This window comes from Salmo salar, chromosome 25 (genome assembly GCF_965601325.2).
Source record: "Salmo salar chromosome 25, fSalSal1, whole genome shotgun sequence".
NCBI lineage: Eukaryota > Metazoa > Chordata > Actinopteri > Salmoniformes > Salmonidae > Salmo > Salmo salar.
Genome location: NC_138315.1, coordinates 39,622,195 through 39,642,102, shown reverse-complemented (window position 1 = coordinate 39,642,102; position 19,908 = coordinate 39,622,195). Strand labels below are relative to the sequence as shown.

General features: G+C 46.6%; 1 protein-coding gene across 2 annotated transcripts in view; it reads left to right on the top strand.

The window, feature by feature from the left end:
• Window positions 1-19,136, top strand: part of LOC106586727 (guanine nucleotide exchange factor DBS) — a 136,992-nt gene extending 117,856 nt beyond the window's left edge. Inside the window, exons 14-32 of one of the 2 annotated variants that reach the window (XM_045707348.2) lie at window positions 135-199; window positions 333-406; window positions 2,741-2,807; window positions 3,859-3,974; window positions 4,081-4,150; window positions 4,284-4,376; window positions 7,115-7,207; window positions 11,625-11,750; window positions 12,248-12,469; window positions 12,715-12,807; window positions 12,967-13,045; window positions 13,185-13,254; window positions 15,248-15,330; window positions 15,769-15,852; window positions 16,296-16,370; window positions 17,342-17,451; window positions 17,580-17,692; window positions 17,841-17,944; window positions 18,271-19,136. In XM_045707348.2, coding sequence (XP_045563304.1) covers window positions 135-199; window positions 333-406; window positions 2,741-2,807; window positions 3,859-3,974; window positions 4,081-4,150; window positions 4,284-4,376; window positions 7,115-7,207; window positions 11,625-11,750; window positions 12,248-12,469; window positions 12,715-12,807; window positions 12,967-13,045; window positions 13,185-13,254; window positions 15,248-15,330; window positions 15,769-15,852; window positions 16,296-16,370; window positions 17,342-17,451; window positions 17,580-17,692; window positions 17,841-17,944; window positions 18,271-18,350 — 1,817 coding nt within the window. In that variant the 3' untranslated portion in view covers window positions 18,351-19,136. Of the gene's footprint in view, window positions 1-134; window positions 200-332; window positions 407-2,740; window positions 2,808-3,858; window positions 3,975-4,080; window positions 4,151-4,283; window positions 4,377-7,114; window positions 7,208-11,624; window positions 11,751-12,247; window positions 12,470-12,714; window positions 12,808-12,966; window positions 13,046-13,181; window positions 13,255-15,247; window positions 15,331-15,768; window positions 15,853-16,295; window positions 16,371-17,341; window positions 17,452-17,579; window positions 17,693-17,840; window positions 17,945-18,270 lie in introns of both variants that reach the window. The other variant, XM_045707347.2, reaches the window with a different exon arrangement.
• The last annotated feature ends 772 nt before the right edge of the window (window positions 19,137-19,908 follow it).

Below are 19,908 nucleotides of genomic sequence, written 5' to 3'. Positions count from 1 at the left end.
CTCTGTCCTCACAAATACAGTCCCGACATAGAGTTAATGCTCTTTTAACTGGAACAGTCAATGTATATTAAGATACGTGTATGGTGTTAATTTCCCACCTCATGTCCGCACCTTTCTCTTCCTCTGCGCCATAGCAAAGAGAGTGCTGGAGAAGAGTTGCTCAGAGGGAGACTCTGTGAATGGGGTCAGCTGTAGAACAGTAAGTAGAGGTTCCTCTTACTTTGGTCAGTCTTTTACTTTGGGGTAGTATTATCATACCAGTAGTATGTATGTTAAATGAGACACTAGCTCCAGTATTGTCAGTAGATACTCATCCTATCCTGTGTTCTCAGGTGGAGGGCCAGCTACAGAGCAACAGAAGTACCTCACTGTCAGAGGAGGACGAGAACCTGGCAATCCTCAGAAAGTAAGTTCTGTCTGTGTTCTGTCAGCTGTTATGATGTATGATGGCTAGTGTCTTCGTTATGTCTGGCCGTCTGTCTGTATTGAGTCTTTGATGTTTCTCTGACCTCTGTGTGTTGTGTTTCACCCCATAGAAATAACAAGTATAAAGGCTCCCTAATCATCTGGTGTCTGTATCATGTACAGTGGGGGAAAAAAGTATTTGATCCCCTGCTGATTTTGTACGTATGCCCACTGACAAAGAAAGGATCAGTCTATAATTTTAATGGTAGGTTTATTTGAACGGTGAGAGACAGAATAACAACAAAAATATCCAGAGAAACGCATGTCAGAAATGTTATAAATTGATTTGCATTTTAATGAGGGAAATAAGTATTTGACCCCCTCTCAATCAGAAAGATTTCTGGCTCCCAGGTGTCTTTTATACAGGTAACGAGCTGAGATTAGGAGCACACTCTTAAAGGGAGTGCTCCTAACCGCAGCTTGTTACCTGTAAAAAAGACATCTGTCCACAGAAGCAATCAATCAATCAGATTCCAAACTCTCCACCATGGCCAAGACCAAAGAGCTCTCCAAGGATGTCAGGGACAAGATTGTAGACCTACACAAGGCTGGAATGGGCTACAAAACCATCGCCAAGCAGCTTGGTGAGAAGGTGACAACATTTGGTGCGATTATTCGCAAATGGAAGAAACACAAAAGAACTGTCAATATCCCTCGGCCTGGGGTTCCATGCAAGATCTCACCTCGTGGAGTTGCAATGATCATGAGAACGGTGAGGAATCAGCCCAGAACTACACGGGAGGATCTTGTCAATGATCTCAAGGCAGCTGGGACCATAGTCACCAAGAAAACAATTGGTAACACACTACGACTGAAATCCTGCAGCGCCCACAAGTTCCCCCTGCTCAAGAATACATATACATGCCCGTCTGAAGTTTGCCAATGAACATCTGAATGACTCAGAGGACAACTGGTGAAAGTGTTGTGGTCAGATGAGACCAAAATGGAGCTCTTTGACATCAACTCAACTCGCCGTGTTTGGAGGAGGAGGAATGCTGCCTATGACCCCAAGAACACCATCTCCACCGTTAAACATGGAGGTGGAAACATTATGCTTTGGGGGTGTTTTTCTGCTAAGGGGACAGGACAACTTCGCCACATCAAAGGGACGATGGACGGGGCCATGTACCGTCAAATCTTGGGTGAGAACCTCCTTCCCTCAGCCAAGGCATTGAAAATGGGTCGTGGATGGGTATTCCAGCATGACAATGACCCAAAACACACGGCCAAGGCAACAAAGGAGTGGCTCAAGAAGAAGCACATTAAGGTCCTGGAGTGGCCTAGCCAGTCTCCAGACCTTAATCTCATAGAAAATCTGTGGAGGGAGCTGAAGGTTCGAGTTGCCAAACGTCAGCCTCGAAACCTTAATGACTTGGAGAAGATCTGCAAAGGGGAGTGGGACAAAATCCCTCCTGAGATGTGTGCAAACCTGGTGGCCAACTACAAGAAACGTCTGACCTCTGTGATTGCCAACAAGGGTTTTGCCACCAAGTACTAAGTCATGTTTTGCAGTGGGGTCAAATACTTATTTCCCTCATTAAAATGCAAATCATTTTATAACATTTTTGACATGCGTTTTTCTGGATTTTTTTGTTGTTATTCTGTCTCTCATTGTTCAAATAAACCTACTATTAAAATTATAGACTGATAATTTCTTTGTAAGTGGGCAAACGTACAAAATCAGCAGGGGATCAAATACTTTTTTCCCCCACTGTATGGCCTGTGTGTAAGCTATAGCATCTGACCTGTCTATATTATTATAATATAATTATATCTGACCTGTCTGTATTATTATAATATAATTATGTCTGACCTGTCTGTATTATTATAATATAATTATGTCTGACCTGTCTGTATTATTATAATATAATTATGTCTGACCTGTCTGTATTATTATAATATAATTATGTCTGACCTGTCTGTATTATTATAATATAATTAGGTCTGACCCGTCTGTATTATTATAATATAATTATGTCTGACCCGTCTGTATTATTATAATATAATTATGTCTGACCCGTTGAGGGAGGCAAAATTCCGGTAACTTTCCCAGAATTCCCAGTTTTTCCAGAAACATAGTCGGATGATTCCGGATTTCCTCCTTATTCCCTCTCATTTCCGGGAATCTTCCAACTGGGATTCCTGTAAAACCTAGGAACTTGGGGAAAATTACCAGAGTTTTGCAACCCTAAACCTGTCTATATCATGCCCGACCTGTCTATATTCTGTCTGACATGTCTATATTCTGTCTGACCTGTGCAATCTCGCTCTGTAGACATGTAATGAATGAGCTGCTGGAGACAGAAAGGGGGTACGTGGAGGAACTGCACTGTGTGCTACAGGTGAAAATCCCTCTCCCCTGGATCATATGAACCCTCTAACCCTCTCCCCTGGATCATATGAACCCTCTATCCCTCTCCTCTGGATCATATGAACCCTCTATCCCACTCCTCTGGATCATATGAACCCTCTATCACTCTCCCCTGGATCATATGAACCCTCTATCCCTCTCCCCTGGATCATATGAACCCTCAATCCCTCTCCCCTGGACCATATGAACCCTCTATCCCTCTCCCCTGGACCATATGAACCCTCTCCCCTGGACCATATGAACCCTCTCCCCTGCACCATATGAACCCTCTATCCCTCTCCCCTGGACGCTATGAACCCTCTATCCTTCTTCCCTGGACCATATGATCCCTCTATCCCTCTCCCCTGGACCATATGAACCCTCTATCCCTCTCCCCTGGACCCTATGAAACCTCTATCCCTCTCCCCTGGATCATATGAACCCTGTATCCCTCTCCCCTGGATCATATGAAACCTCTCCCCTGGACCCTATGAAACCTCTATCCCTCTCCCCTGGAACATATGAAACCTCTATCCCTCTCCCCTGGACCATATGAACCCTCTTTCCCTCTCCCCTGGACCATATGAACCCTCTATCCCTCTCCCCTGGATCATATGAACCCTCTCCCCTGGACCATATGAACCCTCTCCCCTGGACAATATGAACCCTCTCCCCTGGACCATATGAACCCTCTCCCCTGGACAATATGAACCCTCTCCCCTGGACCCTATGAACCCTGTATCCCTCTCCCCTGGACCATATGAACCCTCAATCCCTCTCCCCTGGACCATATGAAACCTCTATCCCTCTCCCCTGGACCATATGAACCCTCTATCCCTCTCCCCTGGACCATATGAACCCTCTATTCCTCTCCCCTGGACCATATGAACCCTTTCAGTCCTCTTCACCTGTGTGCATCTGTCTTAAGTATTCAGCTTACCCTCTCCAAATCATGAGCTCAATCATTAGTGGCGGTGGGTCACAAAACTGACCTGAGATCTGTCTCTAGGTCAGCCTAAATCATCTTTCTCTGTGTATTTCAGGGCTATGCCTCAGAGATGGACAATCCAGCCATGGCCAGCCTCATGCCCACTCCTCTGCAGAACAAGAAAGATGTGCTGTTTGGCAACATGCCAGAGATCTACACCTTCCACAAGAGGTAAACGAGCGCCCCCCCAGCGGTTAATAATGGTGCTTTCAAAGTGATAGAACTACTGTCATTGTTCTAACTACCTGATCATCTCTCTGTTTCTATCATCTTCCAGGACCTTTCTGAGGGAGTTAGAAGAGTACCAAGACTGCCCGGAACTTGTGGGTCGTTGTTTTCTGCAGAGGGTGAGTGATTGAAGATTGAACTGGGATTTGTTGTGTCTAAATCACTAGTCTGATTGTGAAGCAGGGGTATTTCTCTCTTTTCTCTATTTTCTCTCTCTCTCTCTCTCTCTCTCTCTCTCTCTCTCTCTCTCAGATGACAGACCTGCAGATCTATGAGAAGTATTGTCAGAATAAACCTCGCTCTGAGAGCTTGTGGAGACAGTGCTCCGACTGCACCTTCTTCCAGGTATACACCATATATACACCTCCCCTGAGTTATACACCATATACACATCTCCCCTGAGGTACACACCATATACACCTCCCCTGAGGTACACACCATATATACACCTCCCCTGAGGTACACACCATATATACACCTCCCCTGAGGTACACACCATATATACACCTCCCCTGAGGTACACACCATATATACACCTCCCCTGAGGTACACACCATATATACACCTCCCCTGAGGTACACACCATATACACCTCCCCTGAGGTATACACCATCTGCACCTCCCCTGAGGTACACACCATCTACACCTCCCCTGAGGTATACACCATATACACCTCCCCTGAGGTATACACCATATACACCTCCCCTGAGGTACACACCATATACACCTCCCCTGAGGTACACACCATATATACACCTCCCCTGAGGTACACACCATATATACACCTCCCCTGAGGTACACACCATATATACACCTCCCCTGAGGTACACACCATATATACACCTCCCCTGAGGTACACACCATATATACACCTCCCCTGAGGTACACACCATATACACCTCCCCTGAGGTATACACCATATACACCTCCCCTGAGGTATACACCATCTGCACCTCCCCTGAGGTACACACCATCTACACCTCCCCTGAGGTATACACCATATACACCTCCCCTGAGGTATACACCATATACACCTCCCCTGAGGTATACACCATATACACCTCCCCTGAGGTACACACCATATATACACCTCCCCTGAGGTACACACCATATATACACCTCCCCTGAGTTATACACCATATACACACCTCCCCTGAGGTACACACCATATACACCTCCCCTGAGGTACACACCATATATACACCTCCCCTGAGGTACACACCATATACACCTCCCCTGAGGTATACACCATATACACCTCCCCTGAGGTATACACCATATACACCTCCCCTGAGGTACACACCATATACACCTCCCCTGAGGTACACACCATATATACACCTCCCCTGAGGTACACACCATATATACAGCTCCCCTGAGGTACACACCATATATACACCTCCCCTGAGGTACACACCATATATACACCTCCCCTGAGGTACACACCATATATACACCTCCCCTGAGGTACACACCATACACACCTCCCCTGAGGTATACACCATATACACCTCCCCTGAGGTATACACCATCTGCACCTCCCCTGAGGTACACACCATCTACACCTCCCCTGAGGTATACACCATATACACCTCCCCTGAGGTATACACCATATACACCTCCCCTGAGGTATACACCATATACACCTCCCCTGAGGTACACACCATATATACACCTCCCCTGAGGTACACACCATATATACACCTCCCCTGAGTTATACACCATATACACACCTCCCCTGAGGTACACACCATATACACCTCCCCTGAGGTACACACCATATATACACCTCCCCTGAGGTACACACCATATATACACCTCCCCTGAGTTATACACCATATACACACCTCCCCTGAGGTACACACCATATACACCTCCCCTGAGGTACACACCATATATACACCTCCCCTGAGGTACACACCATATATACCACTCCCCTGAGGTACACACCATATATACACCTCCCCTGAGGTATACACCATATACACACCTCCCCTGAGGTACACACCATATATACACCTCCCCTGAGGTACACACCATCTACACCTCCCCTGAGGTACACACCATATACACCTCCCCTGAGGTATACACCATCTGCACCTCCCCTGAGGTACACACCATCTACACCTCCCCTGAGGTACACACCATATACACCTCCCCTGAGGTATACACCATCTACACCTCCCCTGAGGTACACACCATCTACACCTCCCCTGAGGTACACACCATATATACACCTCCCCTGAGGTACACACCATATATACACCTCCCCTGAGGTACACACCATATATACACCTCCCCTGAGGTACACACCATATATACACCTCCCCTGAGGTACACACCATATACACCTCCCCTGAGGTACACACCATATATACACCTCCCCTGAGGTACACACCATATCTACACCTCCCCTGAGTTATACACCATATACACACCTCCCCTGAGGTACACACCATATACACCTCCCCTGAGGTACACACCATATATACACCTCCCCTGAGGTACACACCATCTACACCTCCCCTGAGGTACACACCATATATACACCTCCCCTGAGGTACACACCATATATACACCTCCCCTGAGGTACACACCATATATACACCTCCCCTGGGGTACACACCATATATACACCTCCCCTGAGGTACACACCATATACACCTCCCCTGAAGTACACACCATATATACACCTCCCCTTGGGTACACACCATATATACACCTCCCCTGAGGTATACACCATATACACCTCCCCTGGGTGTAACAGTGTAGGTTCCGTACCTCTCTTCGCCCCAACCTGGGCTCGAACCAGGGACCCTTGCACACATCAACAACTGACACCCACGAAGCATCGTTACCCATCGCGCCACAAAAGCCGCGGCCCTTGCAACGCAAGGGGAAACCCTACTTCAAGTGTCAGAGCGAGTGACGTCACTGATTGAAACGCTATTAGCGCGCACCACCGCTAACTAACTAGCCATTTCACATCGGTTACATGAGGTACACACAGACCTCCAAAAGCTTCAGGCCTGAGTGGTTATTATTTCCTACTAATCTATTCTCCCTGTTCTGGTCTGCACCAGGAATGTCAGAAGAAGCTGGAACATAAACTGGGCTTGGATTCCTATCTCCTGAAACCGGTCCAGAGGATTACCAAATACCAGCTCCTGTTGAAGGTATATCATCTTTACAAATCTAATCCACATTTGGGGAAACAGCACCACTGCCTCACCCCTCTGCCCCTCATCCCCTATAGTCCAAACCCCATCAGCCCAGCTCCATCCTCTCTCCTTCACTTCCTCATGCCTTAAAGCTGAAATCAGCCCAGCTCCATCCTCTCTCCTTCACTTCCTCATGCCTTAAAGCTGAAATCAGCCCTGCTCCATCCTCTCTCCTTCACTTCCTCATGCATGAAAGCTGAAATCAGCCCAGCTCCATCCTCTCTCCTTCACTTCCTCATGCCTTAAAGCTGAAATCAGCCCTGCTCCATCCTCTCTCCTTCACTTCCTCATGCCTTAAAGCTGAAATCAGCCCAGCTCCATCCTCTCTCCTTCACTTCCTCATGCCTTAAAGCTGAAATCAGCCCAGCTTCATCCTCTCTCCTTCACTTCCTCATGCCTTAAAGCTGAAATCAGCCCAGCTTCATCCTCTCTCCTTCACTTCCTCATGCCTTAAAGCTGAAATCAGCCCAGCTCCATCCTCTCTCCTTCACTTCCTCATGCCTTAAAGCTGAAATCAGCCTAGCTTCATCCTCTCTCCTTCACTTCCTCATGCCTTAAAGCTGAAATCAGCCCAGCTCCATCCTCTCTCCTTCACTTCCTCATGCCTTAAAGCTGAAATCAGCCCTGCTCCATCCTCTCTCCTTCACTTCCTCATGCCTTAAAGCTGAAATCAGCCCAGCTTCATCCTCTCTCCTTCACTTCCTCATGCCTTAAAGCTGAAATCAGCCCTGCTTCATCCTCTCTCCTTCACTTCCTCATGCCTTAAAGCTGAAATCAGCCCAGCTTCATCCTCTCTCCTTCACTTCCTCATGCCTTAAAGCTGAAATCAGCCCTGCTCCATCCTCTCTCCTTCACTTCCTCATGCCTTAAAGCTGAAATCAGCCCAGCTCCATCCTCTCTCCTTCACTTCCTCATGCCTTAAAGCTGAAATCAGCCCTGCTCCATCCTCTCTCCTTCACTTCCTCATGCCTTAAAGCTGAAATCAGCCCTGCTCCATCCTCTCTCCTTCACTTCCTCATGCCTTAAAGCTGAAATCAGCCCAGCTTCATCCTCTCTCCTTCACTTCCTCATGCCTTAAAGCTGAAATCAGCCCAGCTTCATCCTCTCTCCTTCACTTCCTCATGCCTTAAAGCTGAAATCAGCCCAGCTCCATCCTCTCTCCTTCACTTCCTCATGCCTTAAAGCTGAAATCAGCCCAGCTTCATCCTCTCTCCTTCACTTCCTCATGCCTTAAAGCTGAAATCAGCCCTGCTCCATCCTCTCTCCTTCACTTCCTCATGCCTTAAAGCTGAAATCAGCCCAGCTTCATCCTCTCTCCTTCACTTCCTCATGCCTTAAAGCTGAAATCAGCCCAGCTCCATCCTCTCTCCTTCACTTCCTCATGCCTTAAAGCTGAAATCAGCCCAGCTCCATCCTCTCTCCTTCACTTCCTCATGCCTTAAAGCTGAAATCAGCCCAGCTTCATCCTCTCTCCTTCACTTCCTCATGCCTTAAAGCTGAAATCAGCCCAGCTTCATCCTCTCTCCTTCACTTCCTCATGCCTTAAAGCTGAAATCAGCCCTGCTCCATCCTCTCTCCTTCACTTCCTCATGCCTTAAAGCTGAAATCAGCCCAGCTTCATCCTCTCTCCTTCACTTCCTCATGCCTTAAAGCTGAAATCAGCCCTGCTCCATCCTCTCTCCTTCACTTCCTCATGCCTTAAAGCTGAAATCAGCCCAGCTTCATCCTCTCTCCTTCACTTCCTCATGCCTTAAAGCTGAAATCAGCCCTGCTCCATCCTCTCTCCTTCACTTCCTCATGCCTTAAAGCTGAAATCAGCCCAGCTTCATCCTCTCTCCTTCACTTCCTCATGCCTTAAAGCTGAAATCAGCCCAGCTTCATCCTCTCTCCTTCACTTCCTCATGCCTTAAAGCTGAAATCAGCCCAGCTCCATCCTCTCTCCTTCACTTCCTCATGCCTTAAAGCTGAAATCAGCCCAGCTCCATCCTCTCTCCTTCTCTTCCTCATGCCTTAAAGCTGAAATCAGCCCAGCTTCATCCTCTCTCCTTCACTTCCTCATGCCTTAAAGCTGAAATCAGCCCAGCTTCATCCTCTCTCCTTCACTTCCTCATGCCTTAAAGCTGAAATCAGCCCTGCTCCATCCTCTCTCCTTCACTTCCTCATGCCTTAAAGCTGAAATCAGCCCAGCTTCATCCTCTCTCCTTCACTTCCTCATGCCTTAAAGCTGAAATCAGCCCTGCTCCATCCTCTCTCCTTCACTTCCTCATGCCTTAAAGCTGAAATCAGCCCAGCTTCATCCTCTCTCCTTCACTTCCTCATGCCTTAAAGCTGAAATCAGCCCAGCTTCATCCTCTCTCCTTCACTTCCTCATGCCTTAAAGCTGAAATCAGCCCAGCTCCATCCTCTCTCCTTCACTTCCTCATGCCTTAAAGCTGAAATCAGCCCAGCTTCATCCTCTCTCCTTCACTTCCTCATGCCTTAAAGCTGAAATCAGCCCAGCTTCATCCTCTCTCCTTCACTTCCTCATGCCTTAAAGCTGAAATCAGCCCAGCTTCATCCTCTCTCCTTCACTTCCTCATGCCTTAAAGCTGAAATCAGCCCTGCTCCATCCTCTCTCCTTCACTTCCTCATGCCTTAAAGCTGAAATCAGCCCTGCTCCATCCTCTCTCCTTCACTTCCTCATGCCTTAAAGCTGAAATCAGCCCAGCTTCATCCTCTCTCCTTCACTTCCTCATGCCTTAAAGCTGAAATCAGCCCAGCTTCATCCTCTCTCCTTCACTTCCTCATGCCTTAAAGCTGAAATCAGCCCAGCTTCATCCTCTCTCCTTCACTTCCTCATGCCTTAAAGCTGAAATCAGCCCTGCTCCATCCTCTCTCCTTCACTTCCTCATGCCTTAAAGCTGAAATCAGCCCAGCTTCATCCTCTCTCCTTCACTTCCTCATGCCTTAAAGCTGAAATCAGCCCTGCTCCATCCTCTCTCCTTCACTTCCTCATGCCTTAAAGCTGAAATCAGCCCAGCTCCATCCTCTCTCCTTCACTTCCTCATGCCTTAAAGCTGAAATCAGCCCTGCTCCATCCTCTCTCCTTCACTTCCTCATGCCTTAAAGCTGAAATCAGCCCAGCTTCATCCTCTCTCCTTCACTTCCTCATGCCTTAAAGCTGAAATCAGCCCTGCTCCATCCTCTCTCCTTCACTTCCTCATGCCTTAAAGCTGAAATCAGCCCAGCTCCATCCTCTCTCCTTCACTTCCTCATGCCTTAAAGCTGAAATCAGCCCTGCGTCCATCCTCTCTCCTTCACTTCCTCATGCCTTAAAGCTGAAATCAGCCCTGCTCCATCCTCTCTCCTTCACTTCCTCATGCCTTAAAGCTGAAATCAGCCCAGCTTCATCCTCTCTCCTTCACTTCCTCATGCCTTAAAGCTGAAATCAGCCCTGCTCCATCCTCTCTCCTTCACTTCCTCATGCCTTAAAGCTGAAATCAGCCCTGCTCCATCCTCTCTCCTTCACTTCCTCATGCCTTAAAGCTGAAATCAGCCCTGCTCCATCCTCTCTCCTTCACTTCCTCATGCCTTAAAGCTGAAATCAGCCCAGCTCCATCCTCTCTCCTTCACTTCCTCATGCCTTAAAGCTGAAATCAGCCCTGCTCCATCCTCTCTCCTTCACTTCCTCATGCCTTAAAGCTGAAATCAGCCCAGCTTCATCCTGTCTCCTTCACTTCCTCATGCCTTAAAGCTGAAATCAGCCCTGCTCTATCCTCTCTCCTTCACTTCCTCATGCCTTAAAGCTGAAATCAGCCCAGCTCCATCCTCTCTCCTTCACTTCCTCATGCCTTAAAGCTGAAATCAGCCCAGCTCCATCCTCTCTCCTTCACTTCCTCATGCCTTAAAGCTGAAATCAGCCCTGCTCCATCCTCTCTCCTTCACTTCCTCATGCCTTAAAGCTGAAATCAGCCCTGCTCCATCCTCTCTCCTTCACTTCCTCATGCCTTAAAGCTGAAATCAGCCCTGCTCCATCCTCTCTCCTTCACTTCCTCATGCCTTAAAGCTGAAATCCAAGGGGACCCAGCACCTTTGTTCTTCTTTTTGTTTTGATGATGAAACGGAGGAGAGGAGCATCCAGCATCATGGGGGAAAAAAGTTATTTAGCCAGAGTGATGATGTCAGATGGGAAAAACTGTGTTGGTTGTTTGTAGTAACTTATTTGTTGTTGTAATATCCCAAAGGGACGTGGTAGTTTCACCAATTAAGGATTCTAGCTTTGTTGTCTCAAACATTCAAATATTTAGGTCCATATTAATATCCTTTGTACTTTGTTCTTTATACACTATTCCATTACAGATCCAAAACATCAATGTGTGTCTTTGAATTGTAGGAGCTGCTAAAGTACAGTAAGGGCTGTGAGGGGTCAGAGGCCCTGCAGGAGGCACTCACCTCTATCCTGGGAATCTTGAAGGCTGTCAATGACTCCATGCACCTCATTGCTATCACTGGATACGATGTGAGTTCATCATCGCTCAACTTCACATTGTATCAAATGTACTGCATATTGTATCAAATGTACTTCCTATTGTATCAAATATACTGCATATTGTATCAAATGTACTTCCTATTGTATCAAATATACTTCCTATTGTATCAAATGTACTTCCTATTGTATCAAATGTACTGCATATTGTATGAAATGTACTGCAAATTGTATGAAATGTACTGCATATTGTATGAAATGTACTGCATATTGTATAAAATGCTCTTCATATTGTATGAAATGTACTGCATATTGTATGAAATGCACTTCATATTGTATGAAATGTACTGCATATTGTTTGAAATGCACTTCATATTGTATGAAATGCACTTCATATTGTATAAAACATATTCTGTTCATGGCGTCAACATCACATTATATCAGAGATGTCAATATTACATGAGTCAGCAACACCATAGCTTATGATGACACATGAACTTTCTCCTGACCTGTGACCCCTCCTCTGATAGGGTCACCTGGGTGACCTGGGCCGGCTGCTGATGCAGGGGTCATTCAGCGTGTGGACGGAACACAAGAAAGGTCACGCCAAGGTCAAGGACATGGCCCGCTTCAAGCCCATGCAGAGACACCTGTTCCTGCACGAGAAAGCCCTGCTCTTCTGTAAGAGACGCGAAGAGAACGGGGAGGGCTATGAGAAAGCCCCCTCCTACAGCTTCAAACAGTCCCTTAGTGTGAGTCTGTCTGTCTGTCTGTCTGTCTGTCTGTCTGTCTGTCTGTCTGTGTGCCTGTCTGTGTGCCTGTCTGTGTGCCTGTCTGTGTGCCTGTCTGTGTGCCTGTCTGTCTGTGTTGTGTGCCTGTCTGTCTGTGTTGTGTGCCTGTCTGTCTGTGTTGTGTGCCTGTCTGTCCGTCTTACCAAGTGAGTTAAAATATATGTTTTAGAAGGTAACATTTTCCAACATGGTATGCCCTCTACCAGATGAGTGCTGTGGGCATCACTGAGAATGCCAAAGGTGACCACAAGAAGTTTGAGGTCTGGTGCAACTCACGGGAGGAGGTGTACATTGTGCAGGTGCGTGACCAGCACTCAAACCCTGCCCATTTGACTGCTATAGATTACATGACAATGTATTTATTTCTTACAGTGATACACAAATCACATCTGTCTCTGTTTGGAATGTAACACATAGATCTGCACTAACCAGTAATGGGTTTCATCGTTGTAATTCAGGCCCCGACGACTGAGGTGAAAACGACGTGGGTGAACGAGATCCGGAAGGTTCTGACAACACAGCTGGAGGCCTACAGAGGTAGACCTGGGGTCATATAGTATTTATTTTCTTTCTAATACTTCGAGTGTATTATATTCTAATTACATTGAGTATTACATTGTTCAGTGCTCATGATAAAGTGGGACTGTGGTAGATCTCCCTGCGTGTCTTCCAGAAGCCAGCCAACAGAGGCCGTCAGATGGACTGTTCCAGGACCCTCCTACCGCTGGAGGACCTGTCAGCCTCGGGTCAGTCACCTGACCCATATTGACCTATCACAGACCCCCTCCTACACTTGTCCCAGATCAAATCAAATTGTATTGGTCACATACACGTGGTTAGCAGATGTTATTGCGAGTGTAGCGAAATCCTTGTGCTTCTAGTTCTGACAGCGCAGTAATATCTAACAAGTAATATATCTAACAAATTACACAACATATACCCAATACTCACAAATCTAAGTAGGAATTAATTAAGACTACATCCATATGGATGAGCAATGTCAGAGCGGAACGGACTAAGATACAGTATTGAAAACAGTAGAAACATATGAGATGAGTAACGTAAGATAGGTAAACATTATTATAAGTGAATGAGATATTGTAGAATACTATAGAAAAACAGTATATACATATTAGATGAGTAATGCCAGATATGTAAACATTATTAAAGTGACTAGTGTTCCATTCCATATTGACCTATCACAGACCTCTCCCATACTTTTCCCATATTGACCTATCACAGACCCCCTCCTACATTTGTCCCATATTGACCTATCAAAATACTTTAAAGTACTACTTAAGTTGTTTATTTGGGGTATCTGTAATTTACTATTTATATTTTTGACAACTTTTACTTTTATTCCACTACATTCCTAAAGAAAATGATGTACATTTTACTCCATACATTTTCCCTGACATCAAAAAGTACTTGTTACATTTTGAATACTCAGCAGGACAGGAAAATGTGGTCGAATTCACATACTTATCAAGAGAACATCCCTGGTCGTCCCTACTGCCTCTGATCTGATGGACTAACTAAACACAAATGCTTTGTTTGTAAATTATGTCTGAGTGTTTGAATGTGCCCCTTGCTATCCGTAAATACAAATCATGCCGTCTGGTTTGCTTAATACAGTGGTTCCCAACCAGTGGTACTAGGTCCCCTGAGGGTACTGGGCCTATCCACAGGGGGTACTAGGTCCCCTGAGGGTACTGGGCCTATCCACAGGGGGTACTGGGCCTATCCACAGGGGGTACTAGGACACCTGAGGGTACTGGGCCTATCCACAGGGGGTACTAGGTCCCCTGAGGGTACTGGGCCTATCCACAGGGGGTACTAGGTCCCCTGAGGGTACTGGGCCTATCCACAGGGGGTACTAGGACACCTGGGGGTACTGGGTCTATCCACAGGGGGTACTAGGTCCCCTGAGGGTACTGGGCCTATCCACAGGGGGTACTAGGTCCCCTGAGGGTACTGGGCCTATCCACAGGGGGTACTAGGACACCTGGGGGTACTGGGCCTATCCACAGGGGTACTAGGACACCTGGGGGTACTGGGTCTATCCACAGCGGGTACTAGGACACCTGGGGGTACTGGGTCTATCCACAGGGGTACTAGAGAAAAATCATGAGACCAATGGCCTACTGGTAAAATGCACATGGGGGGGTACTTCAGGGGTCCTCCAGGCAGAACAACATTCAGTTGGTGGTACAGTAACTGACAAAGGTTGGGAACCACTGGCTTAATAATTTAAGGAATGTGAAATTATTTATACTTTTACTTTTGATACTTAAGTATATTTTCGCAATTACATTTACTTTTGATACATAAGTAAATATATACAACCAAATACTTTTAGATTTTTACTCAAGTAGTATTTTACTGGGTGACTCACTTTTACTTGAGTAATGTTCTATGAAGGCATCTTTACTTTTAGTCAAGTATGACAATTGGGTCGGGGAGGTACTTAGATCCAGACTCATTGTGGAGAAGACACTAACGTCCGTGGGCATGACGTAGTGTTTGGCCGGAGCAAGGAGTCTGGGTAGCCAAGCAACTTGTCTTCGCCTCTCTTGCACCAATGAGAAGGATTTATTTTCCAGTCTAGTATAAATCACATGGTTCTGGGTTTTGTGGGTACAGAATTGATCATGGTTATAACCTGAACACAACATGTTGCGTACCCTCAGTGGGTTGCAGTGTGTTTCTGACTGACCTGTTTCATCCTCCTTTCCCCAGTTCATTTAGAAGAGGGGAGAGGAGCATGAAGGTGAAGGGAGAACCCAGCAGTCCCGATGCTAACTCCTCCCCAAAAACCAAAGGTGAACAGAGAGGGGGGGGGGGGGGGGGGGGGGGGTCTGCTGTACAACGCAAACCCAGCTCAGACCACCACCTTTCAACTGGGTCTAATGCTAAATTCAGCACTATTCTTTACTCTCACCTGTGTCTAATCCTTATCACTTTCCTAAAGCTTTCCTTGTTTAATCTAAACAACACTACCTTCTGACTTTCACGCTTAACTAAACTTTGCTTCTCCCTCTTTGATGAGATGACTAATCTTTCTCTTCACTTTCCCCTCTTTCCCTATGTGGTCTCTTCTTTCTATTTCGGATGTCTTTCTCTCATCACTGCACTGTCTATCTTTCGCTCCCTTTCTTCTATTGTGTCTCATACCTCTCCCTGTCACTCTCCTGTTTCTCATCCCACTCGCCTCTCCCTCCTTCCCTCTCTGCCCTGCTCCTCTCCTTCTCCTGGCCCAGACGAGGCAGTGACCAGTCCTACCTTAGACAGAGCAGCAGTGGCTAAAAAGCGTTTTACCTTGCAGGGCTTCAGCAACTTCAAAGGTAATAGCACTATCTCGCCACCAGGGGCTGCCATAGTACTTTACGTTACTACATCATGACAGGACTTTACAAGGCTAATGTCAGCACTGTAGCCTACAACATGAAAAAAATTGCATGCTTCCTTCCACAGAAATCTCACCTCCTGACAATAAAAGCTTAACTTTACCCAGGATGCCTCTCTCTCTGCCAGGTACAGATTAGTGTCTAGAGAGGTAACTTCGTCCCGTAGCTTTAGCCGACCAATTAGAGCTGTACTGTAGCTGATAGTGAATAGACCACTTCAGACCCTGTATCTCTGTTTTTCACCCCTGTGGTGTGTGCTACTACTGACAGAGTAGACATACTTCCTGTAACTTCCACTTTAAAGATGTGCTACTACTGATTTCTACTTCCTGATAGTGTCTAGTTGCTCCTCTTCACTCTCTTCTCTTCTCTTCGGCTAGGTTCTCCCACAAGCCCTGACCATAAAACCAAACGTCATGAGATAAAGAGTGATCCCACTCCGTTCGGCTTCAAAGGTACACCATCCCATAATAACTCTACTCACTGACTCTGTGGTCGACCACGGTCACTGTATTTGATCCTTTCGACCGTGGTTGGTCAGGGTGATTTTTACACACAGCAGTTTCTCCCCTCAGACAAAGAGAACATGGTTCATCAGGGAATGTATGAAACATTGTGTTGACTGACAGGCAACAGTGGTCGTAGTTACCACGCTCGGTCATTTACTGTGGTTGAGCACGTTCGCTGCGGTCTATCCCTTTGACTGTGTTTCATTGCGGTCGTGTGTATCTATCTCTCTCTCAGACCCAGGACCTCACGCTCACCTCCACCTGGGCAGAGTCAGGTGGCTCAGCACCTCGAGTCTCTTACAGACCAAGAGGAGAGTGAACCGTACAGCACTCGATTGGACTGGTTTAGACTATTGAAATGTGGAATGATCCCAAAATGGCTGCCGAATTTCCCTGAGAGGTTTGCCCCTCATCTCTCTCACTCCCTACACACTGTGTTCCCAGGCCTGAGTGTGTGTATGCACATGCAATACATTTATCAAGAAACGGGCACGTTCCTGGTTGCTTAGTGGTGTTGCGGTTCTGAATGGTCCAGCACAATTACTGTAGGCTCACTGATGGCTTTGTGGTTGAGTTCCAATGGACTTGGTCCTGTTCTCTCTGATTGCGGTCCACCCCGTCACTGACCGTGTCTGGTCTACCAGAAGTTGCTGTAGTGCCTGCTCTGTCTGTCTGTCTGTCTGTCTGTCTGTCTGTCTGTCTGTCTGTCTGTCTGTCTGTCTGTCTATCTGTCTGTCTGTCTGTCTGTCTGTCTGTGTCTGTCTGTCTGTCTGTCTGTCTGTCTGTCTGTCTGTCTGTCTGTCTGTCTGTCTGTCTGTCTGTCTGTCTGTCTGTCTGTCTGTCTGTCTGTCTGTCTGTCTGTCTGTCTGTCTGTCCGCACCATACTCTTATGTCCCCTCTCTCCCTTCCTCCTCTAGGATGGACCAAGGGCTCTCTCTCATTGGACGCCAACGAGGAGAATGATGGGTACTCTAGCACTGAAGAGCCCCTCACCTCAGACCCTGAGGACGAGGGGGGAAAGAAACTGGTGAGTGTGTATCTGTGTGATGATTGTCATCCACTCCAAGCTGTTTTGTAGCGCCGCGTACAAACCGTTTTAAAAGAATAGTTTACAATCATACATACAATGTAACACACTATCTTAACGGTGTGCAGTGTGCAGGGAAGTACACAGTGGTGTCTGACTATGAGAAGTGCAGCGCCCAGGATCTGTCAGTCAAGAATGGTGAAACGGTTCAGCTGATCAAGGAAGGAGAAGATGGCCAGTGGTGAGAATATTACCTCAACACTGGGTTTCACACAATCACACTCATAGTCTATTCAAACAGGGTAATATTCATTAGGACACATCATAGTAAGAGGTAGCTAAGTGCTGACCGGGCGGACGGGGTTGTGTGTGTTTCTGTGTTGCTGCAGGTTTGTGAAGAATCTGAAGACTAAGCAGGAGGTCTGGGTGGCTGCAGCCAACCTTTACACCCTGATTGGAGAGTCCACATCCTGCCAGTCTCTCACCAGCTCAGGTACAACCTCCTCTCCATCTAGGTACAATTGTGGGTGAGTGTGTATCTCTCCTAAACCATCTCATCTAACCTGTGTGTGTGTGTGTGTGTGTGTGTGTGTGTGTGTGTGTGTGTGAGCAGCTCTCCTAAACCATCTCCTCTAACCTCTGTGTGTGTGTGTGTGTGTGTGTGTGTGTGTGTGTGTGTGTGTGTGTGTGTGTGTGTGTGTGAGCATCTCTCCTAAACCATCTCCTCTAACCTCTGTGTGTGTGTGTGTGTGTGTGTGTGTGTGTGTGTGTGTGTGTGTGTGTGTGTGTGTGTGTGTGTGTGTGTGGTGTGTATTACAGAGGGCAGTGGCTCAGGGAACCTCAGCACTTCATCCAGCTGCTGTGAGACCAACACCAGCTCCTCTGACATCAAGCCCTGAACCCTCCACCCTTCCCTGGCCACATCAGGCCACCCCTGGCCACCCCTGGTCACATCAGGCCACCCCTGGTCTCGGGAGCCGAACGCTACAGCACCAGCTGGTGGCTCCCCCAACAAAGCAGTACTTTCTCCCCCACCCAAAACCCAAACTTGCCTCTCCTTAGCCAGAGGCAAACCCCTGGATTAGGATACTAGTCAGCCACTTCAAGAAAATACCAACTAATGCCAATGTTCCAGTGACCAGTCTATAGATAGTAGTGTCATTGATTAGAGAATGGATCTGGCGTCCTGGTGTAATTGTAGAGACACAGTGCAGTTTGTAGAAAGCAGCTACATCCATCCATCCATCCACAGGGTAGAAAGAAGCTACATTCATCCATCTATCCATCCATCCACAGGATGAGCAAGTGGAGTATGAGATCTGGGATTGGTGGAGGGTGAATTGTTCCTAGATCTGACCGTCAGCTATGCAAGCAGACTTGGGGCAGGCTAATATCAATGGCACTACGGCAGACAAAATGCTATGGACAAGATGGAACCAGACATAACCAATAGAACTTGAATAACATTCTAGAATGAATTAGAATTCTAATTCTATGAATCGGATCAGATGTCAGTGATGACATGGATCGTGTTGGCCCGGTCTTGTTGTACTGTAGGCCTGTGTCACTGTTACAATTCTCTTGGTCCACAGCATGGTTCCTTTGATTGTCTAGAAATAGACAAGACTCTTTGTATTTTTCAAATATAAAGTTATTGTAAATAAAAAGATTATGAATGCAATGAATGTAAAGTATAGCTTGTTTATCTTTTCAGATTGTTGCTCTATGAGTGTTACCAGTCACCTCAAACATGTGACCATGGAAGTAACCAGTATGACCTATGGTAGGCCTATGACTATCTTACTGCCTGTTGAACAGTGAGAGTTACTGTTTATTTGAAAGCTGCCTGTTGGACAGTGAGGAGTTACTGTTTATTTGAAAGCTGCCTGTTGGACAGTGAGAGTTACTGTTTATTTGAAAGCTGCCTGTTGAACAGTGAGGAGTTACTGTTTATTTGAAAGCTGCCTGTTGGACAGTGAGAGTTACTGTTTATTTGAAAGCTGCCTGTTGGACAGTGAGGAGTTACTGTTTATTTGAAAGCTGCCTGTTGGACAGTGAGGAGTTACTGTTTATTTGAAAGCTGCCTGTTGGACAGTGAGGAGTTACTGTTTATTTGAAAGCTGCCTGTTGGACAGTGAGGAGTTACTGTTTATTTGAAAGCTGCCTGTTGGACAGTGAGGAGTTACTGTTTATTTGAAAGCTGCCTGTTGGACAGTGAGGAGTTACTGTTTATTTGAAAGCTGCCTGTTGGACAGTGAGGAGTTACTGTTTATTTGAAAGCTGCCTGTTGGACAGTGAGGAGTTACTGTTTATTTGAAAGCTGCCTGTTGGACAGTGAGGAGTTACTGTTTATTTGAAAGCTGCCTGTTGGACAGTGAGGAGTTACTGTTTATTTGAAAGCTGCCTGTTGGACAGTGAGGAGTTACTGTTTATTTGAAAGCTGCCTGTTGGACAGTG